The sequence below is a fragment of the Eublepharis macularius genome, chromosome 12 (assembly GCF_028583425.1).
Source record: "Eublepharis macularius isolate TG4126 chromosome 12, MPM_Emac_v1.0, whole genome shotgun sequence".
NCBI lineage: Eukaryota > Metazoa > Chordata > Lepidosauria > Squamata > Eublepharidae > Eublepharis > Eublepharis macularius.
The window spans coordinates 55447755-55471734 of record NC_072801.1 but is presented as its reverse complement, the minus strand read 5'-3'; the positions used below and the strand labels follow the sequence as shown (position 1 = coordinate 55471734).

Below are 23980 nucleotides of genomic sequence, written 5' to 3'. Positions count from 1 at the left end.
AACTTCAACAGGAAAGAAGAAACCTTAAGAATGAACAGAGCATGGTTTCCAGTTCTGAAAAACACCAGGCTAACAAAACACTCTATACTCGACAATAGCCCTGCAGAGAAGATTAGCACATCAAGCACCAATCCATATGCAAAAGAACCTCCTCAGGATACAGTGAAGCCTCCCGCCATTAGCATTCCACACCCTGGGAAACTCTTACAGGATGACTCAGCTCAACCCCACCCCTCCTGAGTAGATACAAATGACCTGCCAACATCTTTTCCACACTGTGACACTGAGAGATCTCTGTCTTTTGGTGCTACACCTCTGAAGATGCCAGCCACAGCTGCTGGCGAAACGTCAGGAACTACAATGCCAAGACCACGGCAATACAGCCCGGAAAACCCACAACAACCATCGTTCTCCGGCCGTGAAAGCCTTCAACAATGCTATCAAGTTGCTGCTAACTTATGGTGACTTCATAGGATTTTCAAGACAAAAGATGAGCAGAGGTGGTTTACCACTGTCTGCCTCTGTGTATCAACCCTGGACTTCCTTGGTTGTTTGCCATCTAAGTACTAATCAGGGCTGACCCTTCCTAGTTTCCGATTTCTGATGAGATCGAGCTAGCCTACACCATCCAGGCTAGGTCACTGAGATGTACTCTCAAGGAAGTATTTTTAGGCCTGAAGTTATTGTCATGAATCCGGTAAGTATAAATGCACCTGACACCATACATCAAAACTAGGTTTGGAGTTAGCGTTGCCAAGTTGCAAATTAATTCTGGAATAAAATAACTAACTTTGGTTATGCAAACTAACTTTGGAAGAAACTTTGCCAACTTGCAAATAGAAAGTTAATAATGGAACTCTGACTGAGACCAGTTCTTCAGTCCCTGGAATACAGATCCTTCCTCTCACATATTATGTGGGAATTCCTCCCCTGATCACCACTATAGAGGTGATCAGACTCCCCAGGAACCAGCCACTTAAACTAGGATTCAATTTGAACTTAGGGTATCAGCAGGAGAGGAAGGTGACAAGGCAACCATATGCCTTGAAAGCAGCTATAGCTTTATTGAATACATAAGACAAATAGCCAGCTTGGGCTATATTTACCCAAATGAGTCATGGCCAAATAGATGGAACTTCACCAACCCGTAGGGAGAAATCTAGTAATAAGATTTCTGATCATCCTTTAAACCACCTTTTTACACCCTTTCCCCCCCTCTACTTCTGCAGTCTTATCTGGGATGTTGCTAGGGCACCTTCTCCTACTTATTTTATTTATTTATTTATTTATTTATTTATTTATTTATTTATTTATTTATTTATTTACTTCAGATTTGTATTCCGCCCTCCCTGCAAGTGGGCTCAGGGCGGATAACAACATATTAAAAATATAATTAAAAAATTCATGTACATTAAAAACAACACATTTAAAATGGGATGGTGGACAGCCTTCACAGGGAGGATTAAGTTTTATACACCCATTTTTTCAGGCCAGCAGAGGCCCAGCCTCAGCCATATGCCTGGCGGAACAACTCTGTCTTACAGGCCCGAGGAAAAGATAGTAAGTCCTGCCAGGCCCTGATTTCAGCAGACAGAGCGTTCCACCAGGTGGGACTAGTCGAGGCTAGGCGGGCCTCCTTGGGGCCAGGGACCTCCAACAGCTGTTTGTCCCCTGATCAGAGTGTCCTCTGGAGAATATATGGGGGGAGACAGTCCCATAGATACGCTGGTCCCAGTCCACACAGGGCCTTATAGGTCAATACCAGAACCTTGAATCTGATCTGGTACTCCACTGGCAACCAATGCAGCTCGTGTAAGAACGATGTTATATGTGCCTTATTTGGCACTCTCGTAAAAACACATGCTGCTGCATTTTGTACCAGCTGTAATCTCCGGGTCAGGCTCAAGGGCAGCCCCATGTAGAGCAAATTACAGTAATCTAGCCTAGAGATGACCATTGCTTGGATCACTGTAGTTAAATCACAGGTTGACAGGTAAGGAACAAGTTGCCTGGTCTGCCGCAGATGGAAAAAAGAGGACCTGACAACCACTGTGACCTGTGCCTCCATTTTCAGGGAGGCATCCAAGATCACCCCCAGGCTCTTAACCCTCAGAACTGGCACTAACGATGCCCCATTAAGGGCTGGGAGCTGGAGTGCCGAACCTAATCCCCTGTGGCTCAAGTACAGGACCTCCGTCTTCGCCGGGTTCAGTTTCAGCCGACTCTGCTTCAACCAACCAGTCATGGCTGCAAAAGCATGTTCTAGGACATCGGGGGCTGAGTCAGGCCATCCATCCATCATCAGCATATTGATGACACTCAAGTCTGAAACTTCGCACCAACTGGGCAAGGGGGTGCATATACATGTTAAACAATAATGGGGAGAGTATTGCTCCCTGTGGTACCTTGCGCACCAAAGGGTGGCTGGATGACAATTTCTCCCCAAGTGCCACCCTCTGTCCCTGACCATGGAAAAAAGAGACAAGCCACTGTAAGGCAGTCCCTCGTATCCCCACATCGGCAAGACGGTGAATCAGAGGCCTTAGGCCTTCAGGACTAAATATTTCCATTGATGCAAATTTCCATCACCTGAGTCATGTACCCAGAAATTGTCTAATTTGGTAACTCCCCCCTTTTGGCCTTTCTGGCACTTTTCATGGTCCTTAAGTCCCTAGGTGATTTGATCCAACCGTGGGAAGTCCAACTAGGGTCAAACTCCCTAGAAATCACTTAAGGACATAAGGACCATGAAAAGTACCAGTTTCTTTAACTTCATAGTTCAAATGTGTTAGACACTCATGGTCATACTTGGCTTGAGACCTGTTACTTAAAGCAAGATGAATTGCCTGTCTAGCTGAAGAGAAAACCCAAGCTTTTATTACTTATACCCATGACACTGATAAGCAAACTACTCATGAAACTAACAGTGTGCATCTGTCACACCAGAAATCTATAAGCAGAAACCCAAAGGTAGAGCAAAACTGCAGTTAGCCAGTTAGCATCTGGTACTACCAAGGTCATTGTTTCTTTCACGCACTTCCAGCTTTACAGTTAACATTACTTCAAGTGGTGATAACTGAAGTAGCACAAACATCTAATGTGGCTTTGTTGCTTGGGTCTAATGGAAACTGCTCTAAACTAAAAATAAAATGAAGTGGGGGATCTGGGGAGGATTCAGGCCTATCACAGAGTGGGGAAGTCCTGGAAAATAGAATCTAGACTTATCACACATACCTCAGCATAATAATTTTAACAAATAGGGGTTAGAGTATCAGACTCAGGTGTTTTCCACATGGTCACTTTACCGCGTTTCAGAATCTACTGCTTTCCATATTCTCCAGAGTTTTGCATGTGCAAGGGAGTCATGAGAAGCAGAAACAGTTTTTGTCTGTCTTTTCCCCATTTTTTCCCCTGTGCACATATTGTAATTTTTTTTAATCCGCTGTCCAGTTGCCACTGGTGCGTTTTATGTCTGTGCAGAATCTAAAACTCCTGTTCTGCTTCTCATGCCCCTCTCTTTCTTTCCCAAAAGAGCTGATTGGTCTGTCCACCGGTAACTACTCCTACCCTCCTCAGCTCTCTGAATTCCTTTCCCACCATTTTTATCAGTAAAGCAAGATAAGGGTAATAAGCAGGGCTTTTTTTGAGGGGGAACGCTCTGTAATGCCATTCCGGAAGCTCTAGAATCTGCCCACGTGATTTCTTCCTTCTTTGGACCTGCAGGCTCTGCAGAGGACACTTAGCTGCTTTGAGTTCATTCTGCTTTTTTCCCATTCCTCTGTGAAAGAGAGAGAGCTGGGGCTCGGCAGGGCTCTGCAGAGGAGGGTAAGCTGCTTTGAGTTCATTCTGCTTTTTTCATTTGTGAGTGAGTGAGAGAGAGAGAAAGAGAGAGAATGTGCAAGCATAGCTGCTGGGGTTGGCTTTGCAGAGGAGGCTTTAGCTGCTTTGAGTTCATTCTGCTTTTTTCATTTGTGTGTGTGTGTGTGAGAGAGAGAGAGAGAGAGAGAGAGAGAGATAAAGCATAGCTGCTGGAGTCGGCTATGCAAAGGAGGTTTAGCTGCTTTGAGTTTATTCTGCTTTCCATTTCATTCAGGGGTTTCTGTGTATGAGTGTGCTGCTTTGAGTTCATTCTGTTTTATTTTCATTGGGGAAGTGGGTGGGTGGGGCTCTGTGTGTGTGTGTCTGTGTGTGTGTGCTGTTTTGAGTTCTTTCTGCTTTCTTTTCATGGGGGTGGGTGAGGCTTTGTGTGTGTATGTGTGTGTGTGTGAGAGAGAGAGAGAGTTGCTTTCATTCTTTTGTTGACTGAAGTTGACATTGTTATGGTTCCCACAGCTTTTGAAAGCAGATTGGTTCTGTGTTAGTTAAATACATCAGTTATGGTTATTTGTATTAGTTAAAATCCCAGTTATGGTTATTCCGGTTTAATTCTAGGAATGGATAGCTGTGTCCAAGTCACAGAACTGGAAACCATGCTCTGTTCTGAAAAACACCAGGCTAACAAAACACTCTATACTCGACAATAGCCCTGCAGAGAAGATTAGCACATCAAGCACCAATCCATATGCAAAAGAACCTCCTCAGGATACAGTGAAGCCTCCCGCCATTGGCATTCCACACCCTGGGAGGCTCTTGCAGGATGACTCAGCTCAACCCCACCCCTCCTGAGTAGATACAAATGACCTGCCAACATCTTTTCCACACTGTGACACTGAGAGATCTCTGTCTTTTGGTGCTACACCTCTGAAGATGCCAGCCACAGCTGCTGGCGAAACGTCAGGAACTACAATGCCAAGACCACAGCAATACAGCCCGGAAAACCCACAACAACCATCGTTCTCCGGCCGTGAAAGCCTTCGACAATACATCTGGTGCAAATTGCTAATTGAGCCTGAGGCACTTCAATCAACACGCCACTGGGCTGGAGCGTCAGTCAAAATTACTGTTTTCTATTTGCCAAACAATTTCCAAAGGCAATTAACCAACAAAACAAATTACAACATTGGAAAGATGCTATAAAAAATCTCACATGTTGTTGATAAGGACTGGATGCAGAGGCAGGCTGAGCTGCTGAACTTTGTTGGTCTCTCATTGCATAATTTCCCCTTTATATTTTAAAGTGAAGCATATTCCTTCCTATGGATTCCTCAATACACTGAGTAAGTCAACATTTAATCTCTTCCATTTTCCTCCTTATTGTTTCAGTAATTTTGTAATTCTTTCAGGTAGCTCCACAAATGTTATTAATTAACACACACACATTCAACTTTATGTTGTTGCCCTTTATTTTCTTTTGGGCTAACTTTTAGGAAACTCGTCATATTGGTCATATAACTGCCATCTATCTCCCCCAATTTTTTTCATTTATTTATATTTGTTTATGTTATTCATAGTCCATCTTTCTCATTGAAACTCAAAGCAGATTAGAAAGTATAGATCGATTCATGCGCAGGCTGTTCTTGGTCAATGCACATAAATGCCAATTTCATGGGAGCTCCCTTCGTGTGGCTGCATCTGCAAGTGATTCCAGGGGGCAAAGCACCAATTCAACTCTGTTTTTGTTGCCAGAACAAATACTGCCAATTTGTATTTCTTTACGGTATGAGAAAGTGTCAAAATCTGCATGTCAGTGAATGGAGGTGGGAATTGGGAAAAACTTGTATACTTCTAGCAGTTGAGGAGGAACTGATATCGAACATGTGAATGTATTCACGTGGAGCAAATTGAAGTGTGACTGTAAGAGCAAGTGTATGGAAAGTTGGAGAGGGGGACACATGAAATGAGGTTCACTTGAGCATCCCAAGGTACTTAGTGACATGTAGAGAGACTCTTAGAGTTTTATTTTTTTATTTCAAATTTGTATTCCACCCTCCCTGCAAGCGGGCTCAGGGCAGATACCAACATATTAAAAATACAATTAAAATACAATTAAAAATTCATATTCATTAAAACAACATATTTAAAACAAGATGGTGGACAGCCAATTTTAAGGGAATCTGTTTCTGATATCAAGTTTCCAGGGTTTTTTTCTTCACATACAGGCAGAAATCTTGAAAAAACTTCTTCTAAGACCGTTACTTCCTCCCAGGAAATATCCTGGGCCTCAGCAATGGACAGTTCATCCAGAGAGAAGGCAGAGAGAGATTACACTGTGGAGAGACACCAATGGAGAAGAGGTAACAAAAAGATTAATTGAGCAACGCCACCTTGCTTTGAGATTACCTTATGGGCAAAGCATTTCAAGCAGCTCACCAACAGTTTCATCTTCCAGGACAGATAAACAGGAAGCTGGATCTAGTGGGAAAGGTTTTGCCATCGCAATGGTGCTGAGCCTGCTCTTGCTTCTCATACTGCTGCCTCACACGGTGTCCAAGAAGCATTCCATTAATTGCACTGCAGTTGACGACCCCCTGCCTATTCCTCATGAATTTTACCAGCCAGGCGACCTTATCGTTGGTGGGATTGTCTCTCAGGTCTTCAACTTCCACAACACTCCCGATTTCACACTGCAACCTGCACAGATGTTGTTTAATGAACCTATGTAAGGAATTCCTTTTAGTATTCCTTAATTTATTGCTTACCCTCAGTGGTACTTGATAAATGAGAGGGTACAAGAGGTTTGGTTCCTTAGTTCACACCCTGAACATTGTAAGAAGGGAAACAAACAAACAAAAATGGAGAAGAAGTGATGAGTTGGGGATAAACATGGAGGAATGTGATGGCTTTTCCTCTTAAATGTCACTTCTTATTTTTAGAAGGAAAATGGAACTAAGAGTTGCACCAACCTTTCCTGGAACAGGTGTGTTTAGAGAAGGAATGAGGTATATTTGGATGAAGTTCTATGCAAAAGAGGCAGGAGGGATGGGGGGAAAGTGAGGGAGAGAAAGGTTTGGGAGGAAAGTTGCCTTGGACGATATTTTCATGGAACACCTGCATGAAAATAACTAAGGAAAGATGATTAACAGTGCTTAAATGATATTCATGTTAATCTACAATATGAAAACTAGCATTTGGGTGGAGACAATTGGCATTGGTAATAATTTTCCTTCCCTTCCACATTATGTTGTTGTCCAAGATCCACTGAAAGTTTCTACAGCACACACTTCACTGACCTGCATGGAGTTTATGCATTTCTCTGAGGCTTGTACAGAAGAAGCACATGGTGGATGTTGCCACTAGAAACTTTAACCACTAGAAACTTTAACCAATGTCACATTTTGTCTTTCTCTGACTCCCTTCCTACACCTCCATTCTTTAATTTTAAAATAAATTGCTGGATATTATGGGGCTTTCCCCCCAATGAACCCCAGCCAATTACCCTCCTTAATACAGCCAGTCTTCCACATCGTGTTTGTTCATGCAGGTTCCATGACCCCTAACATAGTCTTTTAGGCTAAGCAAAGAGGGCCAAACATCCCCTTTTCACTAAAAGAAAAACTGGCTGGATTCAGTCCTATGACTTTAGAAATACTATCATTATATATTGCATCCACAGTTTTCAGCTCTTTGCTTTTTGCTCCCTTTTTAAGGATTTTTTCTACCTAAAAAATTGAAACCAAGTTTTGACATTGATAGCTAAAACAACAGGGAGATGTGGCTAGGCCTGACTCCCCAAATGTCTCCATGTGTATCAAATACACCTTTACAAATAAAAACTAGATTCCTGTCTGTTCTTTAAATAGGCAAATTTTAGGTATAAACTTTTAAGAACGGAATATGTGACTCTTCCCTCAAGCCATATGGATTTGTCTGCTCTTTTGGAGGGTTTGCATTGAAATATAGTTGAACTTATTGAAAGCTAGTAAGGCTATTGTGTGTATTTTACATTTGCACTATATTCTCTAAGTTAATGCTCATCCGACACCATGTCATTGGTTCTCTGAGTTTAGATTGTGGGCATGATTGGTTCATAGTTGTCTCAGTGCATGGGACTGAACACATGAGACTATGGGCCAAGCTACAAGTGACGAATGACACTTGAACAGCAAGTGTATTTCTCCCTGTTCACTTGCCCTCTACTCAATCCACTTGCTGTTCAAGTGTCATTCGTCATGTGTAGCTTGGCCCCATATTTTGGTGCAACCAGTCTTCACTACTAATCTATTTGAATATATCTATATTAATAAATAATCCCCAACATGGATATAATGGACAGCCTTTGCTGGCTACCTGTATATAAGAACATTGAAATTTTGCCTCAAACATTGATGCCCGCCCCATCTCATTTTTTGTTGCCACCACTCAGTTCAGACTATGTCTAATTAATACTAAGCAACTATACTTGCACTTGTTCAGGGAGTAGGCCAACAGCTGCAGGAAGACATTGTGCTTCTGTATTGCTTTTGTTTTTAGATGAAATAACAATCTGCAATGCATCTGGAGCAATGGAGTGAGTAACAGATGGTTCACGAGTAGGGATGTGCGTTTCGGCTTTCTGAATGCCGAAAGAAAGCCGAAACAAAAGTGTTTCGTCTTCTTTCGGGTTAGCCAAAACGTTTAGGAGAAAGCCGAAACGTTTCGGCTAGCCGAAAGAAAAAAAGCCGAAACGTTTCGGCTTCTTTCGGCTTTCTTTCAGCTTTTCAATGGGAAAATGCCTCCGTCTTCCCGGACGTCTGGGGAAGACATTTTCCCACCGAATCAGCCCAAAATTGGTGGGGACCTTCCTCTAACCCCTCTCTAAAAAACCCCCACGTTTCAGACCGATTGGACTTTGGGGGGCCATGTTATGGCCCCCCAAAGCAGGTCCCCCTATCCTCCCATAAGAAAGCGAAGGAGCAGCATATTGTTAACATGCTGCTGCTCATCTTCTTCATTATTTCCTATGGGGAAAAATGAAGAAGCAGGCTTCCTTTGCCAGGGGTGGCATTTTGCATGCAAAATGCCCCCCAACCCTCTGGGGCCCTTCTCCCACCCTTCCTCCCACCCCCCACCAAGGCTCAGACTGCTCCCACTTGGGGGGGCCATTTCATGGCCTCCCCAAGTAGGTGCTCTTTTCTCTACCACTGACAGCTGGGGGAGTAAAATAAAGTGTTTTTGACAGGAATCGTGTTTTGTGATTCTCTGATGTTAAGTGAGTTGTGTTAATTTTTTTGTGTGGGGGACTGCTGGTGTAATGTGTCATAATGCTTTGCCTACTTGTACTTTGAAAGGGAGAAAATAATTTTTAAAAAACTTTATTTTGTGCCGTTCGTGTTTTATTCTCTGTTGTGCAGTTGGTTCCCATCATAGGGAACAATGGGGCTGGCTGGCCAGCCATCTCTGTAGGTGGTGGGGGAATTTGAGGGAGGGTGTCTGTGGTTCAGGTGCTCTTTCACAGGGACCAGCTGGCACTCAGAAGTGTGCCCACCATTGTGGCACCCCTGGGCTGTGCAGAATTGCCCAGGGAAAGAGAGTTTAGAAGTTCCCAGCATAGGGAACAAAGGGAGAGGGCTGGCCTTTGCCAGCCTGTTCCTGGGGTTATGGGTGTGGGGCAGGTGGGGGTGGATTTGGGTCTGTGAGGGGCTAATGTGGGGATTTGGGTCTGTGTGTGGCAGCTGGGGGGGAATTGGGTTTGTGTGGGGCTGTAAGGGGTGGACTTTAGGGGCTGAGAGGACCTACTTGGGGAGGCCATGAAATGGCCCCCCCAAGTGGGAGCAGTCTGAGCCTTGGTGGGGGGTGGGAGGAGGGGTGGGAGGAGGGCCCCTGAGGGCTGGGGGGCATTTTGCATGCAAAATGCCACCCCTGGCAAGACAAGCCTCCCCCAGCTGTCAGTGGTAGAGAAAAGAGCACCTACTTGGGGAGGCCATGAAATGGCCCCCCCAAGTGGGAGCAGGCTGAGCCTTGGTGGGGGTGGGAGGAAGGGTGGGAGAAGGGCCCCTGAGGGTAAGGGGGCATTTTGCATGCAAAATGCCACCCCTGGCAAAGGAAGCCTGCTTCTTCATTTTTCCCCATAGGAAATAATGAAGAAGATGAGCAGTAGCATGCTAACAATATGCTGCTCCTTCGCTTTCTTATGGGAGGATAGGGGGACCTGCTTTGGGGGGCCATAACATGGCCCCCCAAAGTCCAATTGGTCTGAAACTTGGGGGGTATTTAGAGAGGGGTTAGAGGAAGGTCCCCACCAATGTTGGGCTGATTCGGTGGGAAAATGCCTTCCCCAGACGTCCGGGAAGACGGAGGCATTTTCCCATTGAAAAAGCCGAAAGCCGAAAGCCGAAACAAAGCCGAAACAAAGCCGAAAGCCGAAAGCCGAAACAGCTGGCCGTTTCGGCTTTCGGCTTATTCGAAAGAGATTCTTCTTTCGGCTTTCGGCTTTAGCCGAAATTTTTTGGCTTGCACACCCCTATTCACGAGATTTCATTCAATTTGCTTTTGAAATTGCGTCAGAAGATATTTCTTGTGATTCATACTAAACATGTTGAAAAGATGGCAGAAATGCAATTGCTTTCACATAGGAAAGGAATAATTTTAGTTCCTTCACTCATGCATGTACTGTCAGGACCACAGAAATCTTTTGTGGGATCCGTCCTATTAATTTCAATAGGCGTTATAGTTGGTACAATACATTATTTTCCTGTATTTTAAAGATCACATCTATTTGTTAAAGGAAATCAGTATTTGGAATGTATCAAGGCATGGACATAAATGTTGCTGCAAAACTAACAGCTCTTAAAGGCACAACTCAGAAGGCCTCCTGTGATGATGTGGGATGCCAGTGGACTTTCTCTTGATAAAGAGATCTGGGGAAACACAGGAAATTAAAGACTTGTGAATATAAAGTCTGTTCTAGGTAAACTAGTATGGAGAGCAACAAGCAGTAGTGAGGAAGAACTTGAGTGGCTTCTGTAATGAAGGGACTATGGTTCATAGGTAAAATATCTCGTTTGCAAGCCAATCTATTCCCCCAGCATCTCCAGATAAAAAGATCAAGTATTAGAACCAGGGCTTTTTCTGGGAAAAGAGGTGGTGGAACCCAGGACCGCACAATGACGTCACTTTGGGTCAGCTGGAACAAGGGGGAGTTTTTAAAAGTTTAAATTGCCCTCGGTGAAAATGGTCACATGGCCGGTGGCCCTGCCCCCTGATCTCCAGACAGAGGGGAGTTTAGATTGCCCTCCGCACTGCTCTGCACGAAGGGCAATCTAAACTCCCCTCTGTCTGGAGATCAGGGGGTGGAACCACCAGCCATGTGACCATTTTCAGGAAGTGCCAGAACTCCATTCCACTGCATTCCAGCTGAAAAAAAGCTCTGATTAGAACTCTGGTGAGATCCTGACAAACTGATGCTAAGCAGATTAGAAACCAGTGGACTTTGTAGACCAATGATCTATGATTCAATGCAAGGCAGCAATGATAAGTCCTGCCTCACCAACCCTTTTGGAACTTTTTTGAAGGAAAAGTTAGCAAGCACAAGGACTATCTGGACTTTTTTCCAAAAACCTTTTGACAAAGTTCCTCACTAAATGGTCCTGTGTAAACTGGATAAGAGCTTGGTTAAATGACAGGAAGAGAATAGGAGTAAATGGAAAGACACAGAGGGGAGAGAACTAAGTAGTAGATTTTCACAATGATCTGGAATTGATCTAGAATTGGGCATAAAGAGAGAATGACCCCTAAGTATTGAGGCTGGTGAGAGCCAAAGCAAATTGGAAAGAGGTCCAAAAGAATTTCTTCAAACAAGGAGAGCAGAAGACAACATTGCAAATGAGATAAAAATGCAAGTGTGAAGTGATAAACTTTAAATACTCTGAACTGGCAGTGACTGGCTGTTGGGGGAAACTTTTATTGCCTCTGTTTGCCAATTTTGAGGTCCCCTTTTCTCCTTGTCTGGATAATAAATCAAGGCTGTATGAAACATGATGCTGGACCAGACTGATCATTGGTCTGATCCATTGTAGCAGATATTACATTCAAATGTTTTCTGGGGGGGGGGGACCCTTTGACTCTCATTGCAGCTCAGTGCCAAAGAACTACCAGCATAACTTGGCCTTGGCATTTGCCGTGAAAGAGATCAATGAGAATCCCAATCTCTTACCTAACATCACGCTGGGTTTCCACATACTCAACAGCTACTATGTTCCAAGAATGACCTACAAAGCCAGCCTGAGCTTGCTTTCCACACAGTGGAAGTTTGTGCCCAATTTCAAGTGTGATAGAAAAAACAAACTGGTCACCATCATTGGAGGCCTTACCACTGACATTTCAGTCAATATGGCTGCTATCATTTCCCTCTACAGAATACCACAGGTAGGAATATATATTCAATATCTTTGAAAGAGAATTTCACCTTCCCATGATAATCCTTCAGAAAACACCTATACATATTTTTTTTCCAGATCACTTACGGAATATTTTCCCCAGAGCATGGTGACAAAATGCTGTTCCCTCACTTGTATCAGATGGTCCCAAATGAAGCCTATCAGTACATGGGAGTTGTCCGTTTATTTCAGCATTTTAGGTGGAATTGGATTGGGCTTGGAGCTATAGATGATGATGATGGGGACAAATTTTTAACAACCATGGTACCTTTGCTTACGGAGAATGGCATCTGTTTTGACTTCACAATAAGATTTCCCAAAGTAACTTATCTTCAGGAAGCAATAGACTTGCTTTTGGAGCAAAGGGATATTTACACTATTCAAAATAAGACAAGAGCTAATGTGTATTTTGTGTATGCAGTACCTGCATTTGTGTTTGCTTTGAGAATGTTCTTGTTTATAGCACCTTTTGTTTCATTGCCACCGGTGCATAAAGTGTGGATTCTTACATGCCAATGGGATTTTGCATCATTTTCATTTGAAAAGAACTGGGATATAGAAACTTTCCATGGTGCCATATCCTTCACAGTGCACTCTAATGAGCCACTTGGATTCCAAAAATTCCTTCAGGACGTCAGTCCTACTTGGGCAAAAGGAGATGGTTTCATGAAGAACTTCTGGGAGCAGGCATTCAGTTGTTCACTGAAAAATTCAGAGGTAGTTGGGGACAGCAACAAAATCTGCTCTGGAAATGAGAAGCTGAAGAGCATTCCGATGATTTTGTTTGAAATGAACATGATGGGCCACAGCTACAATGTCTACAGTGCTGTCCATGCTGTGGCACATGCTTTACATGGCATCTACATATCTAGATCCAAGCATCAAAGACTTCCAGGAGAGAATGTGCAACCAAGGCAGGTAATTACATCTCTATGACAAAACACAATTAGAGACTTGCAGAAGATGATGGGAGTCATTGTGTCGGTATCCTTTAAAATATTCCTCCGAAACTATAGTCAACTCAGAATCCCAAGCATGCCCACATCATCCAGGTTGAAGACAGAGGACCAGCTCTGTAGGGGAAAGATCTGCTGTGGGAGCACCCATGTTCATTCCAACATGACAGGCTCATGAGCCATCTGAAGAAGGACCACCATGCAGTGCTTCTTCAGGGGAGGAAAGGTTTTGGGTGGCTGGCATGCAGCCTTCATCCAACACAGAGGAGAATCTGTCCAGTACACCCACTGGCTTTCTTCCTGCCAGCTATCCAGTAGATGTTTGCTGTTTGCTGCTAGAATTTGTGAACCAGGGCTGGGGAGCAGATGAAGTCAGCATCAAAAAGATCACTTGCCTAATTGGAGAGTTGATTACTTTAGACAGCAGGTCATTTCACATAATGAAGTATCTTGGCTTCTATAGACTGCTGTACCATGTCATACCCTGGTACTCCACCTCTGCTTGTACCCCAATAAGCGGGATTGTGATTCCCTCATTCTTCAGGGCTGCCAGAGAGTATGTGGAGGCACAGGTGTCCCTCACTGGTGGGAGGACAGTGATCTTCACATATCACATCTGGATCAGCTCTCAGTCTCAGCATACATCCCTCTCAGTGACTGTGAACTAGAAGCAACCCAAGGACACTTTGGGGTAGGGCAGCAGGCAGGGTGAGGGCAAGCTACCCCCAGGCTTTGCTTTGTGTGGAGGTCTTGGACAAGTGGCACATAGCTCTCAATCTCTCTAGTGCTATCCAGAACCAATTAGGTGAATGGTTAGTCAAGGAAGTCACCAGAGGCTTCATGGTGACTGATGGAGGCACACTCATTAGGGGCAGCAGCAAAGGCTTTGAGTATAACACGCATTGTCTGCACAGCTCAAGGATGCCCTTGGATTGGGTTCTGCAAAGAATTACAACTGGACTGTTGCAGTATGAATTCTGGCATCAGTTTGTGCTGGAAGTGATGTCACCAGTAGAGGCCATGAGTGTGTGCATACCCATTTTGCCAGCCTGCTTCCTCCTGCTGATCAGCCGGAGCAAACAGCTGGGAGATTGCCCGTCATTGGCAGGCACCTGGTAAGACTACTTTTCAACTTCCCAACACTGTACTTTGAGCATGAGTGAAGTGAGTGGTGCCTTGGTCTGCCCTCTCTGTCCTTCTCAGAGTAAGGCTGGGAAGAAAGGGGACCCCTAACCTCTTTTTCAGTTTCACCCCTTTGGGCCATAATCTGCATTATGAGGGCACAGTTTATTCAGGCACTACCTTGAATGCAGGTGTCTGTCTAATCCAATGTTTGCAATCATCATGTGGCTTTCCTGTTGCTGCTGTACAATTTATTTATTCTGCTTTAAGTTCTCTAGTTGTGAGGTGACCACTTTGTCATGTTCAGTTGCCAAACAAAAATTCTATAATCTTTTTTTTTCAGAATCAACACATTGTTGGTGTGTAAATGCTGCAGTTCACATTTGGCGGGGTTCAGTTCAGGACTGCTTGCTGAATTGCCCAAAGGGCAACCAGTCCAGCACTGTTCTGAGTTAGCAGCTTCATTTGTTGAAGAACTCTGAGTCCCTAAAGCGTTGGTTAACCTTCCTGAAAAATGTATTAACAGCAAAGTTAAACCCCAACAACAAACCCACACTTCAACATGAACAACAGAACATGAACCAACAAAATAACAATTTAATAGGACTAGAACTATAGACAGTGGGGTGGGGTATTGCCTCAGTCAGCTCTCTGAAAAAAGCCATGATCTCCTGGAAGCCAATCAGGAATTCATTTAAGGAGGTCCTCTCAGAGTACCCCATGTGACCCATAAGGCCCTCTACAGTCTGGCTAAGGCTGTGCTCCTGCTCATCCAGGACAGATGCAAGACACACACCTTCCGCTAGATATTTAATAGAGGAGCCTTTCCAAACACCAATCACTACCACTATAGGCTGGTGATGATGGGTAGCTGCAGCAGCCATTGGGAGTATCCTCCCTCCAATCTCTTTGATGGTAAAGGCTGCAGTTGTTGGCAAAGGAATGATTTACTGCCCGAAGGAACTATCCCTCTTTAATCTCTGAGGCCCTGGGGAACCCTGCATGTGCCTGACATTTGTGAGAAAATGAGGAGAAAACAATGGAAATGTATATAGAACAAGGCTATGTCTTCATTAGGACAGATTGCAATTACTACTGACAACAGAATTGTGCAACCTATGCTGCCCCTAATCAGTAAGTGTTTTTGCAACATCACCTAAGATGTGACTTCTCATTTCAAATCCCAGTTTGGACTGCCCATTTCAGGATAATAAAATATGTGATCTAAAGCAATATCACACTCAGTGTTCTTAGGGATCAGCCTAGAGGCCAAGCAGCAACTGCTTGACCACCCAAACCTTAAACAGAAGCTATACAACATCTAGATGCTTGAGAAGAAAGCTGCTTTGGAAACAGAATGTAATAACACAATTATCTCAGTTGTAGCCACTGCCATCTCAGAAGCTGGATATCATTCCCGGGGTGAGAGCTTCCTGGGAGGGTCTCCCACATCTACAGGATTTTTCAGTGCCATGCTTCATCCCACTGTGATGTAATATTAGTACTACTGACTCTGGCTGCTTTAGCTTAGGAATGCAGTGTTAATCAGCACCCAATTGGCTTTTGCTTTTGCTTTTTTCTATCAACTAGATCCATCATTTTCTGAGGAGCATCATGTTCAACAACAGTGCTGGAGACACTCTGTGTTTCCATGAAAATGGAGAACTGAAAACTGGATATGATGTGACAAACTGGGTAACATTCAAGAATGGTTCTTTTGCTAGAATAAAAGTGGGACGATTGGATCCCTGGGCTCCTGCAGGGAAAGAGTTAACCCTAAGAGATGATCAAATTGTGTGGCATAAAACCTTTACTCAGGTGAGATATAGAAACAAATGCATCTTTCTCCAAAAAAATTGAGGGTCTATTTAGTCTGCTTCAAACATCTGCCTGCCCTTTAGGTGATTGGTAGGGCACAGTAAATCTTTGTTGCCCCAGCACCCCCAAAATGATCCAAGGTAATAAAGACAGACACCGATTATGTGGGTTCAACTAGTTTCTTTATTAACCTTCAACTTTAAGTGCTGATCTCTATCAGTGCTCATACTATAAGCTGAATTTTGAGGGCAGGCTGCACTAGGCGTCCTCCTTGGATGCCCACCTGACAAGTCCACCCTGGCTCCAGACCTGGCTGGCAGCTCTCATCTGCCTTGTTTATCATAGCCTGCACAGCCTCCTATGCCAAGAGGTGCCCAGCTTCATCTACCTCCCCTGACGGGTCACAATGCACCTACCAAGTTCAGGACATGCCGCTCAGCATCTGGGGTGCTCCTTCACAGCACCACCCAACCATCCGTGGTGAATGGAGGCTGAGGGAGAGGGCAGCTCACTACATCCCTTGCTTCCCCTTCTGGATTGGCTGAGCAACCTGCCTCAGCCCCTACCTATCACACCTTGTGGCATATTCAAATTACGTGAGTTGGGTCAAAACCGGTCCATCACGGAATGCGATGAACTTCACATCTTTGTGGATTTTGGCAATATAAAGTTCAAATCTGCACAGAGATATAAAAAACACATAATAATGTAGATACCTATAATGAAACAAAAATGTTGAGTGTGAAAAGTAAGTTTATCTTGCCGCTGTAAATTGTGCCAAATCTATATCAAAATATCTTCATTATTTCCATCTACTCTAATCAGTATTAAGTGAATGGTGTCCACTTGTAACATAATTCCTTTGCAAATAAAGCTGGACTTTTTAATCTATGTTCAAGTTTGCCATATAAGCCACACGTAACTCTCTTGTAGTCCTTTTAGTTCATTGCAATTTTAATTGTGTTAGTACATCACACCAGTATGTTTCATCATTAAAAACATTATTTCTAGAACCGAAAAGGATTTAATGTAGTATGGGAGAATGTAAGCCACTTTGGGTTCCCATTGATAAGAAAAGTGTGGTATAAATACCTAAATAAGTAACAAGATAGTTCCATGAGAACCACAGAGAACAACCTAGAAAAGATCTTTTAGTTAAATTATTCCACTATAAACAGTCTCAACCCATTTGGATCAATTAACTCTTCATAAGGGACTCCTGTTATTCAAAAATAAGAACTGTACGTCTTGTCTATAATCTCTGTTTTAATAAAAGAGCTACAGTAAAAACTCGCTTTCTCTCCTCTTTTACTACACTCCAAACAAACCAATTTTAACTTGCCCATCTGTTCTCACAGACTGACCACACTGGAAATATGAATAGTATGTGAATGCCTTCAAGGTACCTTTGCAGGGGATGGAAACATCCAAATAATTAAACTAATGGTAACAAAATACCCTTGGGATAGATTTGTTAGGTTCCAGTTATATTAAACCCCAAAGCACTGGATAGGACCTAATACCTGTGTTTTCTACCTTATAGCACCCTTGTCATCCATCTAAATATTAGCCATATTTTGAGGTTAAGAAGGTCACCATCACTTTTTTCTGGCAGTAATCTGGCAAGAAAATATTAGAGCCTCTTCCATAAAAGGAAACCTCAGTGTTTTCATCATAATTATATTGCAACAGTGCATAGTCTGCCAGTCTGACATTTACAATGCATATTTTCTCAGTGCTCTTCTCCCTTTTCTATTTATGGGCAGGGATGGCCTGTTTCGGTGTGCAATGACCCCTGCTATCCTGGCTTCAGCAGAAAAAGGAAGGAAGAAGAGAAATTTTGCTGCTATGATTGTGATTCATGTCCAGAAGGGATGATCTCTGATCAGATGGGTAGGAGACATAATGAGCAGACAATATTAATCATACTCTATAACAGAAGATATTCAACAAAACAAGCAAAATGTTGGTTTAAACCATTAGAGATTTACAGGGTCTGCAAATATCTTCTGCCATTTTTTCCTGTCTTTGCAATCCCAAAGGCAGTCTCCTGACTGCAATCCCTACTGAGTAGACTTGAGTAGGATTCTGGGAAGATCTTATCTTCTTAGGTTTGTTCTGTAAGATTGGCAACACATCTCAGAAAAATCTCTTTTGAAAACATTAAAAATGCCAACTAACTATAAGAAAACAACCAAGTGGTTTGAAAAATGTGTGAGCTCAAACCTAAAACATCTTACTATATAAAAGACAAGCTGTGTTCCCAACAACTCACCTCTTATCCCAGAGTGCAGGAGTGATCTTAGGCCCCTAGTGGGGATAAAAGGTGACTCCTCGCAACCTCACCAGGATATTTGCCACCCTCTGGCAGCACTCCTAACCAGCAGCCACCTGATTTGGCCCAAATAGGGCCTAATCAGGCAGCTGGGGGGTGCACAGCGGCACTGCTCTCCAAAGGCCCTACAGTGGGGGCCAGCCAAATCATTTTTCTAGAGCCCGATGTATTTTTTCCCCACAATGGACTTTGTTGCTAGTAACATACATATTATAATATGAGGTAGGGGTGTTTGTATTTCTTGGCTGCATTATGGTTCTTTGAATTTTCCACGTTGCTTTGTCTTGTAGTCTTTCTTTAAACACCTACAGTGGTTTCAACTTTTTAGAAAGAACTATAACCAATACTTTGGGGGGCTTGCTTGCCTTAAAGATATGTTCTACTATGTATGTTTTTAATCTGTTAGCCACTTTTATGGTCCTGATGAGGACAGAAAGGTGAAGTTAAAAATGTTTAAAATAGAATAAATCCTAATGGGGAGTATAAGGAACAGCAGCTTACCAAACACTGCTGAATGAAGTTATAGTCAGTGGGAGCTCTGAATCAGTTTATTCTTAGCTAACTTGGCAGCCATTACTCTGCAGTAGTACAGTGAATCCAGAACCCTCGTTCAGTGATTCACAAATAAAAGAAAACTATACAGTTCTGAGATACCTGCATAAACCCCCTCCCCATCATGATTCAAATACCTCCACAAAACCATTTTTTTCCCTTGGAATATTTCCTATATTTCTCCCTTACAAAAAAAGATAATTCTTACATTGTAATTTTTAGCACATTTCTTGTTTACTTAGGATAAAGTCCTGAAATGTTTCAGCAACACTTACTTTTTTTTTCCAGATATGGATGCCTGCACGAAATGTCCAGAAGATCAGTATTCCAATAAACACCAAAATCAATGTGTTCACAAGGTCATAAGCTTCCTCTCATATAAGGAATCTTTAGGGATCATCTTGGCCCTAACCGCTATTTCATTTTCACTGATCACAGCTTTAGTACTCAGAATCTTTATGAAGCACCGGGCCACGCCTATTGTCAAAGCCAACAACACAAGCCTCACCTACATCCTACTCATCTCTCTCCTTCTTTGCTTCCTTTGCTCCTTGCTCTTCATTGGACAGCCCGTAAAAATGACCTGCCTTCTCCGGCAAACCACTTTTGGCAACGTCTTCTCTATAGCCCTTTCCAGTGTGTTGGCCAAAACCATCACTGTGGTTCTGGCCTTCATGGCTACAAAACCAGGATCTAGGATGAGGAAATGGGTGGGGAAAAAACTAGCAAATTCAATTGTCCTTTCTTGCTCATTTATTCAAGCAGCTATTTGTACTCTTTGGCTAAGTACTTCCACTCCATTTGAATATCGGGACATGAGCTCACTAAGGGGGGAAATCATACTGGAATGTAATGAGGGCTCAGCTGCCATGTTTTACCTTGTCCTGGGCTATATGGGCTTCCTGGCCATAGTCACCTTCACAATGGCTTTTCTGGCCAGGAAGTTACCTGACAGCTTCAATGAAGCCAAGTTTATCACTTTCAGCATGTTGGTCTTTTGCAGTGTGTGGGTGACCTTTGTTCCCACCTACCTGAGCACTAAGGGGAAATCCATGGTGGCCGTGGAGATCTTCTCCATCTTGGCTTCAAGTGCTGGTTTGCTGGGGTGCATTTTTTTCCCAAAATGCTACATCATTATGCTGAGGCCTGAGCTGAACAACAGGGAGCAGATTATGAGGATGAAAAATTAAAGAGAATAATCAAATTGAATCTTTAATTTTCTTAAGTATGTATTTCTTTGAACTTCTAGGAAACTAGAATTACACAGAGATATATTTTTTTTAAAATTTCAGTGTAAGATTGTGGTGGCATTAAGGGCCAGTACTTTGTACATAATAGGATCTACAATGTACATTAAAACCTTTAAACTTTAACTCAACTTTCAGTGAGAGTAAGGGCCTCTGTCAGCATCTGTTGGGGGAAGGCATTCTGGCCTTCCCCCAACAGGGAAAAGGCAGAAAGATCCTTGACTTTTGTCAGTTTAGCTGAGCACAACAAGATGGTTCACATATTCTGATGTTAGAAATCCAAAGTAATTTATACTGAATAGGTAACCAATGAGAACTGTAGCAGACTAACTCCAGTCCTTGTTTGCTTGCTTGCTTGCTTGTTTGACTTATAGTCCACCCTCCCCACAAGCAGGCTCAGGGTGGGTTACAACAATGATAAAATAAATTCAACACAATTTAACAGTAAAACTTGTTTAAAAATCTAAAATATCAGTTAACTAAAACAAACAAATTGATGGCAACCACAAAACATATGTAAAACACTGTAACTGTAGTCGGCAGTGCAGTAGGTGGACAGAAATCCTCCAAAACTAGCAGAAAGAAATAAGGCAGGGGGAGCTAAAGGAAAGGTGCCATCATCACCTCAACCATAAGCCTGGCAGAACATCTCTATTTTACAGGCCTGCAGAACTGCAATAAGTCCCGCAGAGCCCGAATCTCAACTAGGGGTGTGCAGGGTTAGCCTCATTCAGTATTCCTGATTCAGAGTAAAGGGAAACCCCGAATCTGAACGATTTGGGTTTGATTTGGAAAGACTCGGCCATTATTTTCAATGGGGAACTTGCTCCCGGCTTTCCGGGAGCCTGGGGGGGGGGGGCGTTCTTTCCGAATCAAACCAAACTTGGCGGGGACCTTCTCCTAACTCTCCTCTAACGACTTTCCAAGTTTCAGAAAGATTGGACTTGGGGGGGCATGTTATGCCCCCCCCAATAGATGCCCCCATCCTCCTACACTCTCCATTATTCTCTATGGGGGAAAACAAGTCATCTTTCTAGGTGGCTTGGTGTGGCATTTTGCAAGTAAAATGCACCCAACTTTCAGGGGACCTGCTCCCACCTGTTCTCAAACCCTCCACCAAGTTTCAGGCAGATTCCACTTTGGGGGGGCATTTTATGGCCTCCCAAAGAAGGTACCCCTATCCACCTCCACTCCACTATTCCCTATTGGGGGTGGAATAAGAGGCTTGTCTGGCTAGGGGTGGCATTTTGCATGCAAAATGCCCCCAACCTTCAGGGGCCCATCTCCCACCTGTCCTCTCACCCTCCACCGAGGCTAAAGCAGATCCCACTTTGGGGGGCCATTTTATGGCATCCCAAAGATGCTTCTCTTACCTCCCCTTCTCCATTATTCCCCAAGGGGAAAAAAAAGAAAGGCTTGTCTGGCTAGGGGTGGCATTTAGCATGCAAAATGCCCCCAACCTTCAGGGGCCCATCTCACAGCAGGAGGGCACACCAAAGGGCATGCCAGCAGTCTCCTACACAAAAATAACACAACTCACTTCACTGTTTTTGACAGCAATTGTGTTTTGGGTGATTCTCTGATGTGAAGTGAGTTGTGTTATTTTTGTGTAGTAGACTGCTTTCATGCCCTGTTGTGCCCTCCTACTGTGTAACCTAAAGCAGTTAAAGAAATAAAGTGTTTTTGACAGCAATTGTGTTTTGGTGATTCTCTGTGAAGTGAGTTGCGTTATTTTTCTGTGTGGGAGACTGCTGGTGTAATGTGTCACAATGTTTTGCCTAGTTGCACTTTGAAAGTTAGAAAATATTTTTTAAAAAACTTTATTCAGTGTGTGTTTGTGTTTTCTTCTTTGGTGTGAAGTAAGTTCCCATCATAGGGAACAATGGGGCTGGCTGGCCAGGCATCTCTGTAGGTGGTGGGGGAATTTTGGGGAGGGTGTCTGTGGTTCAAGTGTGCTTTCACAGGGACGAGTTCACACTCAGGAGTGTGGCCCCCATTATGGCACCCCTGGGCTGTGCATAATTGCCCTGGGAAAGAGAGTTTAAGAGTTCCCATCATAGGGAACAATGGGGGACGGCTGGCCAGCCTGCTCTTGGGGTAGTGGCCAGTGTGGGAATGTTGGGGAGGGTGTCTTTGGGTCTGTGTGGGGCTGTGGGGTGGTGGATTTAAAAGGGAGACTGTGCCTGTGGCCATAGATGCCACATTCCATGGGTTCCTGCTGTGGGAGTCTGGATTTTCCCATAACAGGAATCAATAGAGAGAAAGTGGCTGGCCACAGGGGAGGTTAGGTTTTGGGGAGGGGATGTGCGGTCTTTGGAAATTTGGGTGCAGGTGGACTGTGGCTGTGGCTGTGGCCATTGGCAGCCCCAATCCCATGTGTTTCTGCTGTGTGGAAGTCTTCCCCACAGTAGAAAGACAGTAAGTGTTGTGGCAGGCGAACCACCTTTGGAGGGGCATAAAATGGCCCCCCAAAGTGGGATCTGCTTGAGCCTTGGTGAAGGGTGGGAGGACAGGTGGGAGCAGGTCCCCTGAAGGTTAGGTGCATTTTGCATGCAAAATGCCACCCCAAGCCACCTAGAAAAAGACTTGTTTTTCCCCATAGTGAATAATGGAGAGTGTAGGAGGATGGGGGCACCTTCTTTGGGGGGGCATAACATGCCCGCCCAAAGTCCAATCTTTCTGAAACTTGGGGGGTAGTTATAGGGGAGTTAGGAGAAGGTCTCCACCAAGTTTGGTTTGATTCGGAAAGAAAATCCCCCCAGGGTATTTTACCCGAATCAGAATCCCGAATTGCACACCCCTAATCTCAACTAAAAGATAGTTCGGTGCCAGGCACAAAAAGCCCTGGCTCTGATTGAGGCTAGGCAGATATATTTTGGGCCAGAGATGACCAGCAAGTGGAATGCAAAGTCATCCAGGGAACATACAAGGAAAGCTGGTCTTGTAGATACGTAGGTCCCAGTCTGCTTAGGTCCTTGAATCTGATTGGGAATTCCACTGGAAGCTAGTGCAGTTTGCACAGTACCAGGTATATATATATGCCCTGAATGGTGTCCCCATAAGGACACACGCCGTGGCATTCTGGACCAGTTGCAGTTTCTTGGTCAGTCTCAGGGGTAGCCCTGCATAAAGTCCAACTGGAGATGGCTGTTGCATAAATCATTGTGGCGAAGTCCCAGGGAGAGTGGTAAGGGACAAGCAGCCTGGCCTGGCACAGATGAAAAAAATATCTGTCCACCATGGTGATCTGGGCCTTCATTGAGAGAGAGGTATACAAAGTCACACCTAGGCTCTTCACTATTGGTGTAGGTGTTAATAGTGCTGAATCCCCACTCCTATTGCCCCACGGCCCAGATATACAACCTTTGTCTTTGCTGGATTTAGCTTCAGTCAACTGTACTTTAACCATGTAACCATGGTGTTCTGGACCCTCGTGTGCGCTAGATTTTTTTTAGTCTGATTTTCATCTGGTCTGGGACGCTGTCTCCCACCCCCTTGGTGCTGTTGCTGTTGTGACCATGCATGCATGAAGTGCGTGTGCGCTCCCGGTGTGCATGATGATGTCACTTCCAGGAGTGACATCATCACGCAGGGTCAAAGGCGCCTGCGTGATGATGTCACACATGCCAGGGAGGGCAAACGGAGCGGGCAGCTTTCTCTGTCTCTCTTGCCACCGCCATGCCCCTTGTCTCTGCTGGCATGGGCAGGACAGGGGCA

At 44.1% G+C, this 23980-nt stretch overlaps 1 protein-coding gene across 1 annotated transcript; it reads left to right on the top strand.

Moving 5' to 3' along the window:
• The first annotated feature begins 646 nt into the window (after nt 1-646).
• Nucleotides 647-20206, top strand: LOC129339444 (vomeronasal type-2 receptor 26-like). The gene is made up of 7 exons (XM_054994025.1): nt 647-697; nt 6039-6538; nt 11931-12222; nt 12312-13151; nt 15902-16129; nt 17896-18022; nt 19305-20206. Exons 1-7 carry the CDS (start codon nt 647-649, stop codon nt 20204-20206), a joined length of 2940 nt encoding a protein of 979 aa, XP_054850000.1.
• Nucleotides 20207-23980: the final 3774 nt, after the last annotated feature.

Bases quoted from the DNA above. Each gene is read 5' to 3' on its own strand.
- LOC129339444 (XM_054994025.1), top strand. From the start codon at position 647: ATGTACTCTCAAGGAAGTATTTTTAGGCCTGAAGTTATTGTCATGAAT. The intron at 12,223-12,311 runs GTAGGAATATAT...TTTTTTTTCCAG, and splicing joins CCCTCTACAGAATACCACAG to ATCACTTACGGAATATTTTC. The intron at 16,130-17,895 runs GTGAGATATAGA...ATTTATGGGCAG, and splicing joins GGCATAAAACCTTTACTCAG to GGATGGCCTGTTTCGGTGTG.